Source organism: Schistocerca serialis, chromosome 1 (assembly GCF_023864345.2).
Source record: "Schistocerca serialis cubense isolate TAMUIC-IGC-003099 chromosome 1, iqSchSeri2.2, whole genome shotgun sequence".
Classification (NCBI taxonomy): Eukaryota; Metazoa; Arthropoda; class Insecta; order Orthoptera; family Acrididae; genus Schistocerca; species Schistocerca serialis.
The window spans coordinates 384,393,806-384,410,741 of NC_064638.1; the positions used below are offsets into that span (position 1 = coordinate 384,393,806).

General features: G+C 43.1%; 1 protein-coding gene across 1 annotated transcript in view; it reads right to left on the reverse strand.

Moving 5' to 3' along the window:
- Nucleotides 1–16,936, reverse strand: part of LOC126474691 (venom carboxylesterase-6-like) — a 181,557-nt gene that overhangs the window by 83,701 nt on the left and 80,920 nt on the right. Inside the window, exon 3 of the mRNA XM_050102203.1 lies at nt 10,776–11,060. Within this exon, the coding sequence (XP_049958160.1) occupies nt 10,776–11,060 (285 nt within the window). The remainder of the gene's footprint in view (nt 1–10,775; nt 11,061–16,936) is intronic.

The window sequence follows — 16,936 nt, forward strand, 5'->3', positions numbered from 1 at the left end:
GGCGCCAGGTGGAAATGGCATGGCAAGCCGTTCCACAGGACTACATCCAGCATCTCTACGATCGTCTCCATGGGAGAATAGCAGCCTGCATTGCTGCGAAAGGTGGATATACACTGTACTGGTGCCGACATTGTGCATGCTCTGTCGCCTGTGTCTATGTGCCTGTGGTTCTGTCAGTGTGATCATGTGATGTATCTGACCCCAGGAATGTGTCAATAAAGTTTCCCCTTCCTGGGACAATGAATTCACGGTGTTCTTATTTCAATTTCCAGGAGTGTATATGTAACTGTACTGTATGCATATTGTTACCGATGCCTGTTCTTCATTGAGTCAAGTTATCCTGTGCATCTCACTATGACAATGATACAGTTTTTACCCATATCTGTCGGATCTTATGTTGCACCCGTTATATGGAAAATTATTCATTTTGAAAGTGAAATTGACAGAGGATATTGAGACCTTTTTGCTTTCCGTAGTCCAGGATTCATAGGCACAACCCATTACAGCTGGAAAATCCCTTAAGGAAGTAAAATTAGACTAGGATGCAATAAATTTCGACAAGGTTCAGATGTATCGTCCGCTTAAAAGGCTAGCAGGAATCTAGTACTTGTTTCTTCAACGAGTTCTCGTTGTAGGAATGTAATTAAACACTTTGGAATTGCAAGAATAAATATCTGTGACCAGTCCAGATTAACCATGACCATCCATTGACAAGCACTCGCCCAGCTTTCGGTCAGTCATGACTCATTGCAACTGCAATAACGTCTCGAACAAATGAATTCACATAGTCGTGACTGGTGCTGATCCTTACTCAAACGAACCTAATGTGTTACAGTATTTCAGCGAGGAACGCCGAAATAGAGCACTTGTAAGACTATGAATTTTAAGCCATGAGCTCACAGCACAGTTTAGAAAAATTAGGTGGGAGTTTCTTTAGAGATCCGACAAGACAGAATGTTTCTGCGTGTAATTGGTACCGCATTAATCCCAATATATAAAGCTGAAAGGGGTGCTACTTTAGCGAACACGCTCTGGTGTATCGTTTAGAGATGTGTTTCGTCCGGGGCAGCTACACCGGCAGCTAAGGTGGGACGGCCCACGCGGCATAACCAGCGGGCATGTTTGTAAATGGAACTCTCGTTACGATCGTCTACGGCAGAAATTCAACAAAAAAACACATAGAGACTTTTAATGCACACATCAAAGTATGCAAGACTGGTATTTCTAAACTTCTACAGCTTTACTTAATAATAAAAACTTACAGGTTATTTATGTCTTAGGCTAGCAGTAGAATATTCATATTAGTGAAATATTTTATTATTAATTTTGAATACAGAAGATTTTTAAAAAGTGACATGTTCCTGCAGGAGGTAGTACTGCTCAAAGACAAAAGAAAAGATTCTATAATTACGTGTTCAGAAACCAGTCCCTGTTGGTATATCGGACGTTTCAAATGTGGCAAGTAATGTATATTATGTGGTGGTATCAGTCATCACAAGAGATGGCATAGCAAATTACCACAATATCCACGTGTGAGCAGATGAAGATTCTCGAGCAGTCATGGAGGTGAGCCACCAATATGTTATCAGAATCAGTAGATAGACAGGAGTTGCTGGTGACAGACTCGCAGGGCCATATGCTTTACCAAACACATTAATGGGTATTGTGTATCACCAATTTATGAATGATTAATTACCAGTGCTATTGGAAAACGTTACACTTGCAGAAAGACAACTGCGGTTTTGCACCTGCGGCACCATTCCATTCTCTAGCGGTCGTATGAGACTACCTCACTGCGATACTACATGGGCGAAAGATTGGCCAAGGAGGTCTGGTAGCACGGCCTCCCCGTTCACCTGACCTGAATCTGTTATATTTCTGCCCTTTGGGAGATTTAAAGGTGTTGGTGTTTGCCCACCTCGTCGATAACCTGCACATGTGTGTGAACAATGCATGATGTATTTGATTCACTGCGAAGATATGCTGAAGTACGTGTAAGGACATGTGGTAACCACATCCAGCACTGCCTCTAGTGTCTATCTCAACGTAACAGATATGAATGAGAGGACAGATTAGGCCATATCTCAACAGGTATTGGTTTTCCAGGCATATAATTGTAGGGACTCCTCATCTAGTTTCGACCAATACTGCCTCATATAGATAAAGGTGACACTATTTTCTGAATACCCTGTACAGTGTTTGATGTCATTGTGATCGTTTTAAGCGCGATATATTATGAAACTCTTTTTATTAATGTTGGCTTATTCATCCCAAGTTGTGATTCACCACAGAATAGTATCCCAGGCAAAGACTAAATATTTACTGAAGCCAAATTGCCTGATTCAATGACCATCAGACTGCCAACTAGGGGAAAATTCTGAGTACGACGAGGTGAATGCAGAAGCGATTGCGAGCGCCCAAAATCCGCAAACAAGTCACAATGACATTATGGGGCAAAACGACGAAGTCATATTGGTGACAGAGCATAGTGTCACCAGAAAGCCCAGATCCAGCGCGACAGTATCTATTCAACCTCTGACACAGCAGAAAAGAGCGTCTGAAAGACTAAGTTACGAAAATCTGAAGCCTGACCAAACGAGAGTCGTACCTCCACTGCAGTGGGGCGCATGGGAAGTGCCAGTAAAAATACAAAACCTTTCAAGAGTGACTCCCACGGTACGCTGTAGCACCAACTTCTGGATTCTTATGGGCTGCAGAAACCGCTATCGGCCTACTGGCCTACAGGAGCTTGATAGCGGGGCAAGAAGCTGTTCGCCGTCCGCCGTAGTGTTGGAAGCCAACACATGAAGCCGACCTCTGTCTCATAACTGGAGTCTTCTGGCCCAACACTGCTGGGCTGGAGGGCTGGAGGGTGAATCTCCTGGGGGCACGTCTTCTACGTCAGCGAGAGCGCTTCAGAGAGCTATTGTCCACCGGCGTGGTCCGTGCTGGCTACGACGCCTGGGGGAACAGGCCGGCTGTGACGTAACGGTGCCTCCTAATGCTGACGGGGTCTGCGCAAAACCGGCTGAGCAGCTAGAGCCCTGGGAAGACCATTCTGTATTATGAATAATAAACAAGTCACTGTGAATGATTTTTTTCTTGGCACTCTAGAGCACAAACACATGCCCCCTCACTGCACCCTGATCGACACGGTACTGATGAGTATAGGGGTCATGGACTAGACCCTGTAGATATAGTGAAATGTAACATAATGCACGTCAATAGGAAGGAATGGCTTGGTAGGAAAGAGAGATAGTGGCAACGAATGGGAAGGCAGTTGAAAGGCTTAGTGAGGGAACGCTTTGAAGCTGGACTTGGATGTTCAGAAGGATGGGTGGGATAGGTTTTTTGACTCCAAAGGGTGAAGAGTTCTGTTTCCAGGACATTCGCTTATAAAGTTTGCGTTTTTTGAGTTGTGTGTGGCAAGTGGCTGAATAGTGCAAATGTTGACAATTTAGTCATTTCGAGAGCCCAGCACATACAGCGAATTAGAATTTTTCTGTGAGTGAGACCATACAAGAACCTTAGAGTTTTCATATAGAACATATTATGGACTTAACAGTCTGATTGATTATTTACGAATTGCAAGAGACCCTGAGTCTGTTTCTTGTGAATTTGGCTGCCTGCTTTAGTTACTTAAATAACCAGCGTCACTACAACTGTGTCACACATTAATGAGTTAACTACTGAATGTCATAGGCATTCCTCGTATTTCTAAGTTATCCAGCCAATGTAATCAACTGCAGATGCATTCATTTATTCATACATTCGTTAAAAAATCTGCGGAGAAATACTAGTAATTTTGTAAAACACAGAAACTGTTCTGCAGCGGTGTGTGATCGGTGCTTTGACTACAACTGATGGGCCAAAATCAGTTCATATAAATACGATCGTGCATTCATGTTCCTTTGCTTTTTAGTCCCTCAACCCCCAGTCAACCATTTATGTTGCACTCCCAAGACACATATATCTTAACAGAATGGTAGCTAGGGAGTCTGGTACAGCATTACGACAAATTCTACGTCGGTTTTGGGGTAACACTGGACAACACTTCAGACGTTTATATAGAATGTGTAAATAAATGCTTTCTTATATTCACACTGATTTTAATTTATTGCCTTTTGGCAAAATGACATTGTTTTGTTGTTGTTGTGGTCTTGAGTCCTGAGACTGGTTTGATGCAGCTCTCCATGCTACTCTATCCTGTGCAAGCTTCTTCATCTCCCAGTACCTACCGCAGCCTACATCCATCTGTATCTGTTTAGTGCATTCAACTCTTGGTCTTCCTCTACGATTTTTACCCTCCACGCTGCCCTCCAATACCGAATTGGTGATCACTTGATCCCACAGAACATGTCCTACCAACCGATCCCTTCTTCTAGTCAAGTTGTGCCACAAACTTCTCTTCTCCCCAATCCCATTCAATACCTCCTCATTAGTTATTTGATCTACCCATCTAATCTTCAGCATTCTTCTGTAGTACCACATTTCGAAAGCTTCTATTCTCTTCTTGTCCAAACTGCATACATAAGTAAATAAGTCTATTACGATACGGGGATGATTTCATACTGTATTTCTGTAAGGAAACCTCTTTTCTCCATTCATGTAATTTATCTTGTTTGCGAATTCCTCCTGTAGGTTTCTAAAGTAACCCAGGAAAGAACTATCCAGTCTTGATAATAGTGTAAAAAAGAAGACAGATAATACTCTGCAGACTCGTCGTCCTAGCGGTACCCGCTTTACAAATGTATCTGTTTCACGGTAAGTGATGCTATCAAAGATGTTTGCACACGTTCATCAACTTAGAGTCCTTCTATATGAATTGGATTTTCAGCTATGTGATATCTTATTTAATGTATCAGGCTACGCAACTATTTAGTTTCCATTTCTACCGCTACAGTGTGAAAGATAGTACATCCGACTTGTGACACAAGTGTTACTGTGTAAAGTATGTCGAGCTTAGTACGGAAACTTGAACCTTCTTCATGTACGCTGCACACCACTGTGGTCTATGCACTTTTAAAAAATTTTACTTAATAAACAGAATTCCGAAAAATATTAAATAGCTCCAGCCTGTCTAATAATGACACAAAGTAGTCGTTTAGTCTTTTCGGGTCCTGACAACTGATTCCTGACATTTCTGGACTATATCCGGTGCGTAAACGAGAGGAAGACGAGACCCAATGCTCCTGCGGAAAAGCTTGAAGGAGACTCAGAAACCTGGTGCGTTAACAGAATCGTCTATAGAAGACACAAAATTATTCGATCTCCACTGATATAAGAAGAAATAGTAGACACTTTATTCATATTGTGGTGTAATAAGCTCAATGATTTGGTAAATAAGCACATCCGTTGTGAAAGTGTCTAAACATTTCAGGAATGTCAATAGCAACTACACTCCTGGAAATTGAAATAAGAACACCGTGAATTCATTGTCCCAGGAAGGGGAAACTTTATTGACACATTCCTGGGGTCAGATACATCACATGATCACACTGACAGAACCACAGGCACATAGACACAGGCAACAGAGCATGCACAATGTCGGCACTAGTACAGTGTATATCCACCTTTCGCAGCAATGCAGGCTGCTATTCTCCCATGGAGACGATCGTAGAGATGCTAGATGTAGTCCTGTAGAACGGCTTGCCATGCCATTTCCACCTGGCGCCTCAGTTGGACCAGCGTTCGTGCTGGACGTGCAGACCGCGTGAGACGACGCTTCATCCAGTCCCAAACATGCTCAATGGGGGACAGATCCGGAGATCTTGCTGGCCAGGGTAGTTGACTTACACCTTCTAGAGCACGTTGGGTGGCACGGGATACATGCGGACGTGCATTGTCCTGTTGGAACAGCAAGTTCCCTTGCCGGTCTAGGAATGGTAGAACGATGGGTTCGATGACGGTTTGGATGTACCGTGCACTATTCAGTGTCGCCTCGACGATCACCAGTGGTGTACGGCCAGTGTAGGAGATCGCTCCCCACACCATGACGCCGGGTGTTGGCCCTGTGTGCCTCGGTCGTATGCAGTCCTGATTGTGGCGCTCACCTGCACGGCGCCAAACACGCATACGACCATCATTGGCACCAAGGCAGAAGCGACTCTCATCGCTGAAGACGACACGTCTCCATTCGTCCCTCCATTCACGCCTGTCGCGACACCACTGGAGGCGGGCTGCACGATGTTGGGGCGAAAGCGGAAGCCGGCCTAACGGTGTGCGGGACCGTAGCCCAGCTTCATGGAGACGGTTGCGAATGGTCCTCGCCGATACCCCAGGAGCAACAGTGTCCCTAATTTGCTGGAAAGTGGCGGTGCGGTCCCCTACGGCACTGCGTAGGATCCTACGGTCTTGGCGTGCATCCGTGCGTCGCTGCGGTCCGGTCCCAGGTCGACGGGCACGTGCACCTTCCGCCGACCACTGGCGACAACATCGATGTACTGTGGAGAACTCACGCCCCACGTGTTGAGCAATTCGGCGGTACGTCCACCCGGCCTCCCGCATGCCCACTATACACCCTCGCTCAAAGTCCGTCAACTGCACATACGGTTCACGTCCACGCTGTCGCGGCATGCTACCAGTGTTAAAGACTGCGATGGAGCTCCGTATGCCACGGCAAACTGGCTGACACTGACGGCGGCGGTGCACAAATGCTGCGCAGCTAGCGCCATTCGACGGCCAACACCGCGGTTCCTGGTGTGTCCGCTGTGCCGTGCGTGTGATCATTGCTTGTACAGCCCTCTCGCAGTGTCCGGAGCAAGTATGGTGGGTCTGACACACCGGTGTCAATGTGTTCTTTTTTCCATTTCCAGGAGTGTACATCTAGTGGAAGATGACTGCACAAAAGTCTGGATGTGGAAGACGTCACGACCCTACGACTTACCAAGAACAGACGCCTACACCAGCGACCCCCGTGAACGACGTCCGCCTGCAAGAACAGGAAGCCGTCGTTACAGCAGAATGGACTGCTTTTCGTACTACGCCTGTGCAGAGCCGCCCACAACTCACCACACCACCAAAGATCCGTAAAATTATCCGGAATACTCGCAATAACGCCCCAGGCAACGATTCCATAAGCAACACCGATTTGAAACAAGTTGCCCAGGAAGCCAACTGTGCTGCTTACCCGAATTTTCAACAGCTGTCTACTGCGGGAATATTTTCCTACGGCATGCAAGAAAGCTCGAATAGTTCCAGTCCCAAAGCCAGGTAAAAACCTAACAGAACCCAGCAGTTATCGGCCAATTATCCTCTTGCCGACCCTTGGCAAGGTCCTCGAGAGAGTGCAGTTGAAGAGGCTCCAAGACACGCTTACAGCGCATGATGTTATACGACCCGAACAATTCGGTTTCAAGGACAAGTTACCTGTCGAACTTCTACGGATCACCCAACGGATACAAGAAGGATACAACAAGCAGCACTTCACAACTGGTGTATTCCTTGACATTGAGAAAGCATACGATAAGGTGTGGCGGCCCAACCTTATCGTCAAACTACATCGCACTACCCCTATTGCGGATTGTTACATTGGACTCAGACAACTTTCTGCAGGACAGGAAACTGTATGTCCGAGTCGACGATAAAAACTCCGAAATGAAACTGATCTCTGCAGGATTTCCGCAGGGCTGTGTCATTTCGCCTCTGCTTTTCAACTTACATACAAATGACATCCCAACAGTCCCCCTTGTTACGGCGAGTTTTTACTCGGACGATATGGCATTTCTGACTACTGGACGACACTTGGACCAGCTAATCGCTAGGATGCCACGGCAATTTGATGTAATGGAACGCTCGGCGCTGCAAAGTAAGATAACGATCAACCCGACGAAGACGGCAGCCGTTATGTTCACACGGAGGAAACCAGTTCTGAACGACAGACTCCAAACAGCTGATCAGTTTGTCCCATGGTCGCCGGGAGTGAAGTACCTCGGTGTCTACCTTGACAAAAGATTGCTCTTTACGCAGCATATTGACGACAAGAAGACGGCAGCCCAGAAGATGGCCAGGTCATTGATTCCGTTCCTGAAGAGTAAGGATCTCAACCCTAAGACTAAACTCTAATTTTATAAGGCAATGTTGGAACCCACAATGTTATATGGCTCCACCTCGTGGGAAACTACGTGCGTCTCCAACTACAACAAACTCCAAGCGCTGCAAAACATTTGCCACCGATGGATGACAGGAGCTCCATGGTGGACAAGAAACGTCGACATCGGCGCCACAATCCACGAGACCACTATAAAAGAGTTTTTGAAAAAATCGATACCCTTAGGGTCGAAGTTCGACAATTAGAATCTGTAGGAACGGTAAACCCTGCAAGATGGCACAAGTATCGAGTATCGAAGTCAATAATGTTTCATCCCGCATAGGCGATACGTCATAACACGAGGAAGCAGCCTAGACACATCTCACCCTCCACAGCAGACAGATATCACCAAAGACAGCAGGCTAAAGGACCCATTGAGTGCCCAAGCCTAACTGAATGTGTAATAAATAAAGTGTTTTCCTTTTATCCTTACATCCCATCCTAGAAAAATAAGTCATCGAGGATGATCTCTTCAGGCCACACTACACATATGTAAAAACGTCACGAGCAATCATTCTCGTCCTATCAGTATCAATCTAGTTCTACACTTATTGGATCACTGTTTTAATCCACAACCATGCCGCAAATTGTAATATATTTGTTACTTTGCATCTGGACAAATGTTATTTGGACTTGTCAAGACGAGTGGGACATCCTCTGTGTACTGAGGCAGCAGATTTGACTATCAGATAGATTATGCTGATAAAATAGCTCCATATTTAGCAATTATATACAACCATTCGCTCGCAGAAAGATACGTACCTAAAGACTGGAAAATCACTCAAGTCACACCAATACCCAAAAAGGGAAGTAGGAGTAATCCGCTGAATTACGGGCCTATATCACTAACGTCGATTTGCAGTAGGGTTTTAGAACATATACTGTATTCGAACATTACGAAGTACCTCGAAGAAAACGATTTATTGACATATAGTCAGCATTGAGTCAGAAAATATCGTTCTTGTGAAACACAACTAGCTCTTTAAACTCATGAAGCAATAAGTGCTATCGACAGGGGATGTTAAATTGATTCCATATTTTTAGATTTACAGAAGGCTTTCGACACCGTTCCTCACAAGCGTCTTCTAATCAAATTGCGTACCTACAGAGTATCGCCTCACTTGTGCGACTGGATTCGTGATTTCCTGTCAGAAAGGTCACAGTTCGTAGTAATAGACGGAAAGTCGTCGTGTAAAACGGAAGTAACATCCGGCGTTCCCCAAGAAAGTGTTATAGGTCCTCTATTGTTCCTGATCTATATTAACGACATAGGAGACAATCTGAGTAGCCGTCTTAGAATGTTTGCAGATGATGCTGTCATTTACCGCCTTGAAAAGTCATCAGATGACCAAAACGACTTGCAGAATGATTTAGATAAGATATCTATATGGTGCGAAAAGTGGCAATTGATCCTGAATAAGAAAAAGTGTGAAGTTATTCACATGAGTACTAAAAGAAATCAGCTAAATTTAGATTACGCGGTAAGTCACACAAATCTGAAGGCTGTAAATTCAGCTAAATACTTAGGGATTACAATTACAAATACCATAAATTGGAACGATTACATAGATAATGTTGTGGGTAGAGCCAACGAAAGACTGCGATTCATTGGAGGAACAGTTAGAAGGTGCAACAGGTCTACCAAAGAGGCCGCTTACACCACGCTTGTCCGCCCTTTTCTCGAGTACATAACTGTCACGCGTTTCCTTCTTCACGACAATTTTCGGCCGCATTCTGCAGGGGCAATGAAGACGCTCCTGTAGCGTTTCCGATGGGAAGTGTTTGATAATCTACAATACAGCTCGTAAATGGTTCCCTGTGGATTTCATCTGTAAGTACATGAACTACTGGCTATGAAGACAACATTTTGGCACAAAGAACGAGCTGTAGACCAGCGTAGAGAATTGGCGGAGAGCACAGGCGGCTGCCTTCTGTGACGATGGCGTTGGAAAGTTTGTACAACGTTACGACAGATGTCTAAGTTGGATCGGCGACTTTGTAGATAACTATCTGGTAGTTGTAGCTAAATGTTGCAAATAAAACATTTTTCATTTTCACCCTGGTTACCACTTCACGACCGATCGGAACTTACCTTCCGATACGCCTCATATTTTGCTTAGTTAGTACTTCGTCTCAATGCGTATCTAGTACAAAACATTTCGTCGTGCCTTTTAAAATTCAAATATATGCACAACCCTATTCTCGAGTATTGCTGTGCTGTGCGGTGTGGGATCCGCATCAGGTGGGACTGACGGATGACATCGAAAAAGTACAAAGAAGGGCAGCTCGTTTTGTATTATCGCGAAATACGGGAGATAGTGTCACAGACATGATACGTGAATTGGAGTGGCAATCATTAAAACAAAGGCGTTTTTGTTGCGATAGAATCTTCTCGTGAAATTTCAATCACCAGTTTTCTCCTCCGATTGTGAAAACATTCTGTTGGCACCCACCTACATAGGGAGAAATTATCATCACGATAAAGTAAGAGAAATTAGGGCTCCCGTGGAGAAATTTAAGTGCTCGTTTCTCCCGCGTGCCGCTCGAGAGTGGAACGGTAGAGAGTAGAGAGACAGCATGAAGGTGGTTCACTGAACACTCTGCCAGGCACTTTATTGTGAATAGCAGAGTAATCACGTAGATGTAGATGTAGATGTAGATAGTGAGTGGCAGCGTGCAGGCCTACCTGCGGACAGACGGAGCCCTCGTACTTGGCAGAGCGGATGCCGGTCCAGGGCACGGGCGGCTCCGGCGGCCGGAAGCGCAGCACGCCGACGGGGGGGCGCGCGTACGGCACGCCGCGGAACGCGATGAAGAGCCGGCCGCCGAACGACGTCATCATGTGGCCGCGCAGCGCGCCCTCCGACGTCTGCACCACGGTCAGGTCCTGCTCGGCGACCGCACCGGGCTCCGGCCAGAGGCACAGCGACAGCGCGAGCGCCGCCGCCGCCGGCGACAGCCACATGGCGCGCTGCCGGCACCGACACTATCATTGCGTCGTGCAACAACTTTACCATACGCCTATAACCTGCAGCATGGGCACAAGCACTTATGAAACAACCATCACAAATACGAGGGACATTTATTAAGTAATGCATCACATTCTTTCCTCGGCTAATTTCGGTTGAAAAACATGCAGAATTTGTTGTGGAACGTCGGGGAATACTCCCGCTTCTGCCTCTGTAGTTTCTTGAGGTTCCGACAGGTGGCTCCGTTACACGTAGCCTTCAAAATGGCGACTGCAACAGCGGTGCTTTCCAAGCAGACACCCTTCACTGAGTTTTTTTTTTTTTTTTGGCGGTAAACCAGAGCATAATAGGCGTTTGATGAATGTCTACGGGGGCCTAGCAGTGAACAAAAGCTTGGTGACTGGTCATCATCTCAACAAGGAAGCGCAGAACTGTCGGAATTTTACTGACGCAGCAAGACGTTGGCTCCGACGACGACTATAGTTCAATTCTTTTATCTTGGCGGCTCGCGCATGCCCGCCAGACGCGGGAGATTGCTGCGTTGCCAGTTGCACACGACGCACGCGCCAATAGAAGCAGCGCCATAGTATAGCATAGTTCGCAAGCTTAGGTTTAGGGGGGAGCGCGCAGTTCATGACGTAAAGCCGCCACGGCCGCATTAACCCTTTCGCTGCTACAAAGACGTGCTCCCTGCATTCCGCGCTGTGCGCGATTTTGTCACTGCACTGCTCGCCTGTGCAGACACATCGTGTTCCGACTGCTTTGACACTCTTATCATTCGATTCCACAAAAACTATTTGGCCCAAAAATTAGATTTTTACACATCTTCTTGACTGATACCTTCCCCCCATAAATGACTTAATTTTGTTTCGAAACCTAGACAATCCACCAAACATAACAGACATGGAACACTTCTGGAGCAACATATGGTCAAACCCATCGATAGCAGACATGCACAGTGGATACAAGCAGAAACAGACACATACAAGGTGGTACCACAAATGCCTGAAGTGATAATTTTGGAACATGAAGTCACCCGAGCAATTAATTCTACGCACAATTGGAAAGCCCCTGGAAATGATAAAATAGCAAATTTCTGGCTAAAGAAGTTCACCTCAACGCATTCACATCTAACTAAATTATTTAACAATTACATTGCAGACCCATACACAGTCCCTGATACACTTACACAAGGAATAACTTATCTGAAACATAAAGATCAAGCAGACACAGCAAACCCAGCAAAATATCGCCCCATAACATGCCTACCAACAATCTACAAAATATTAACTTTAGTCATTACACAGAAATTAATGACACATGCAACACAGAACAAAATTATAAATGAAGAACAAAAAGGCAGTTGCAAAGGAGCATGAGGATGTAAAGAGCAACTGATAATAGATGCAGAAGTGACATATCAATCTAAAACTAAACAAAGGTCGCTACACTACACATACATTGATTACCAAAAAGCTTTTGATAGTGTACCCCACTCATGGTTACTACAGATATTGGATATATACAAAGTAGATCCTAAACTGATACAGTTCCTAAACATAGTAATGAGAAATTGGAAAACCACACTTAATATCCAAACAAATTCAGATAATATCACATCACAGCCAATACAGATTAAGCGTGGAATATACCAAGGAGACTCATTAAGTCCTTTCTGGTTCTGCCTTGCTCTGAACCCACTATCCAACATGCTAAATAATACAAATTATGGATATAATATTACTGGAACATACCCACACAAAATCACACATTTGCTATACATGGATGATCTAAAACTACTGGCAGCAACAAATCAACAACTCAACCAATTACTAAAGATAACAGAAGTATTCAGCAATGATATAAATATGGCTTCTGGAACAGACAAATGTAAGAAAAACAGCATAGTCAATGGAAAACACACTAAACAAGAAGATTACATATTGGATAACCACAGCAACTGCATAGAAGCGATGGAAAAAACAGATAACTATAAATATCTATTATACAGACAAAAAATAGGAATAGATAATACAAATATTAAAGAAGAACTAAAAGAAAAATATAGACAAAGGCTAACAAAAATACTGAAAACAGAATTGACAGCAAGAAACAAGACAAAAGCTATAAATACCTATGCTATAGCAATATTGACCTACTCATTTGGAGTAGTGAAATGGAGTAACTCAGACCTAGAAGCACTCAATACACTTACACGATCACAATGCCACAAATGTAGAATAAATCACATACATTCAGCAACAGAAAGATTTACATTAAGCAGAAAGGAAGGAGGAAGGGGATTTATTGACATAAAAAACCTACATTATGGACAGGTAGACAATTTAAGAAAATTCTTTATAGAACGAGCAGAAACTAGCAAAATACACAAAGCAATCACTCATATAAATACATCGGCTACTCGATTCCAATTTCATAAACAGTTCTACAACCCTTTAGATCACATAACATCAACAGATACAAAGAAAGTAAATTGGAAAAAGAAAACACTACATGGTAAGCACCCGTATCATCTAACACAGCCACACATTGATCAAGACGCATCCAATGCATGGCTAAGAAAAGGCAATATATATATATATATATATATATATATATATATATATATATATATATATGTATATATATATATATAGTGAGACGGAAGGATTCATGATTGCAATACAGGATCAAACAATAAACACTAGATATTACAGCAAGCATATTATTAAAGATCCCAATACCACAACAGATAAATGCAGACTTTGCAAACAACAAATAGAAAAAGAAGACCACATCACAAGCGGATGTACAATATTAGCAAATACAGAATACCCCAGAAGACATGACAATGTAGCAAAAATAATACATCAACAACTTGCCATACAACATAAACTAATAAAACAACACATTCCCACATACAAGTATGCACCACAAAATGTACTGGAAAATGATGAATACAAATTATACTGGAACAGAACCATCATAACAGATAAAACAACACCACATAACAAACCTGACATCATACTCACCAATAAAAAGAAGAATTTAACACAACTAATCGAAATATCCATACCCAAAACAACAAATATACAAAAGAAAACAGGAGAAAAAAATTGAAAAATACATCAAACTGGCTGAGGAAGTCAAGGACATGTGGCATCAGGATAAAGTTGACATTATACCAATTATACTATCAACTACAGGAGTCATACCACACAATATCCACCAGTACATCAACGCAATACAGCTACATCCAAATTTATATATACAACTACAGAAATCTGTAATTATTGATACATGTTCAATTACCCGAAAGTTCCTAAATGCAATGTAACATATACCGTACAGTTAAAAGGAAGTCAGCTTGATCAAGGTCTGCATCACTTTTATTTTTGACCAGACATAACGTCTGAGAAAAGAAAGAATAATAATAATAATAATAGCTAATCTTCTTGCTGAAGAGAAGCATAATTAAATCGATCTTTAGGCCTATGTTAAATATCCAACTAGTGAGACCAATAAAAAATGCAGTAGATGATAGAAGGCTTGGAATTTTCAAAATAACGTGTGCGTGCAAATATCACGCGTCAGGCAAACAGTGCTCACCGTGAACAACGCACAAAGTGTCAATAAACATAATTACGCTACCCCGAAAAATCTGCTATAGCTGAGCACGTACTGGAAAACGTTATCGGATCAAGTCTGACTACGCATTTGTCCTGCTTCGCAGTGACATCTTTTGGGACAGCGTAAGTAAACAAGTCGTTGGAACAAAAAACGGACAGCACCTTCAATAGAAAACTACCAGAAGACCTACCAGAATGTTGTCCAGTTCGTAATAAACTGAGTTACGAATCGCGAGTCCTGTACTGAGTATTCCGACATCTTGACCCCCGGTCGAATCTGTACTGACGCCATCTCCAAGACTTGGAAGCTGTGGCACGGTCCAGGACTTGTAACTGCCTTCGTGCTTATAGTCCTGGCAGTGGTCGGTTATTTGCTTGGCTGCTATAGGTGAGTGAACGCTACTACATCACTCGCCTGTCCTTAGAGTCTTGCCTACTGACCTGTCATAATGTCACGATATGCTGTATGCATTCTGTTTTTAGCTACCTGTATTTCTTTAACATTAGAAAGTAGATGCTTTACATTGGGTACTGGATTCAAAAATGTCCATGTTCTGTTGGGAGTCTATCGACTTTTCCTCAGATTGGTCAAGTATGAAACAGATATTCGTCATCACTCTCTCGTTGATCTATATGACTTCTATAACCTAGCGGACGCAAGACCTTTTAAAGCATCTGCAGAAATAAGGTGAAATAGATAGGAAACTGCAGACTAGCTAATATGGATAGTTTGCCGTATGGCGAGAACATGTTCTCTATTGCTTTCCTTCACTAGTATCTCTCTTCCAAATTTCCTTCGTCAGTTGTTACTGCTGTTGTTGTTTGGCTAGGAAACAGGCGATATTGCAGACGTTACGTACCGATCTGATTTAATGTGTTTTTGGTAATACAATGGAGCTTAATTTCATAAAATAAAATATTCGACACCTCTCTGTTCAATAGGAGAAGGGACGGAAAAATGGAAAAGGATGTAAACCATGTATTCCGTGCCATTACTGTAAGAACTGCACTATTAACAGTAACCACGGAGGACCATGCTCATAATGATGGGCAAAAATGTACTGGAAACATTGACAGCGCGGCAGTATGTTCAGAAAATTCTGTAACTTCTGTCTTTCAGTTCATACATCGGGTCCACAATCAGTTTTTTTCCAGTGATGTATAGTAAGAGTGCCTACACTGTTCAGAACGTCTTTAGAACTAATATTAATGTCGATATTAAAAACTGAAACCATATAAAAAAAGAGTTTCTTACAGTTAGTACATCCATTTCATCAGAATACACACTGAAATTTTAGAACTTGAACCACCTGCTACAAAAAAGTGATTTCTACCTTAATCAGTGCTAAAATACGAGTAATTAACGTCTTCTGGTTTAACGACACCTTCGGTAAAAATAAAATATGATCTCTTTTCCAACTGGGCTGTTAATTTAAACGAGCACTTCATTAAACACTGAGATCCGTTGCTCATTTTTAACTTCACAGATGAATGCGGACCCATAAGACATTATCAACATTCAGCAAAAAGATTTACACAACATATTTTTCACGGTGGATCTAGTACGTAGTATTCCCACGCAACTGAAAGAAGCGCGGTAAAGGTGGGAAGGACAAATGTTTTACAACTCGTTTAATCTGTTTCATGTCATCAGATTTTAGACAGAAGTTTACTAACGCCCGGTCATGCGCTGTTGACAAGCATAAAATCAAGAAAAGAAGAAAAACTGTTATTGCAAATGGTGGACAAAATATCCAACGCACTACCACTACGGCCAGATTTTGGTGCAGAAGAGCCACCGTGGGAAATCAATGAGAAGTTTGTACCGGATGTGGAAATCAAGGAAAATTATTCGAGAACGGTACTGCTCTTTTCTCTGAAACTAACGATGTTCTGAACAAACAACAGTTGGACAGCAAACAAACACACAATCGCCCTAAGGGATTGATTTAGATTCTGCTTTGGTATTCGTCTGCAACAAAATGCGAAATAACAGGCATAGTAAACACATCTCCAGTCCTTAGTGCCAAAAGTAAATAACAGATAACCGTTAAAATGTCTCTAAAAGAGAAACGGTGCTCTTTCCTAGAACATAGATAGTCATCGTAAATAGCGAAACAGAAATTAGCAGCTAATGAGACTGCTGGAGAAATACAGAGCAGACAGAAATAACTTACATTAACCAGCAACAGGTTAGTCCCAACAGCTTGCGATGACAGCTTCCTTCACTTCATAATTTTTCAGCATTG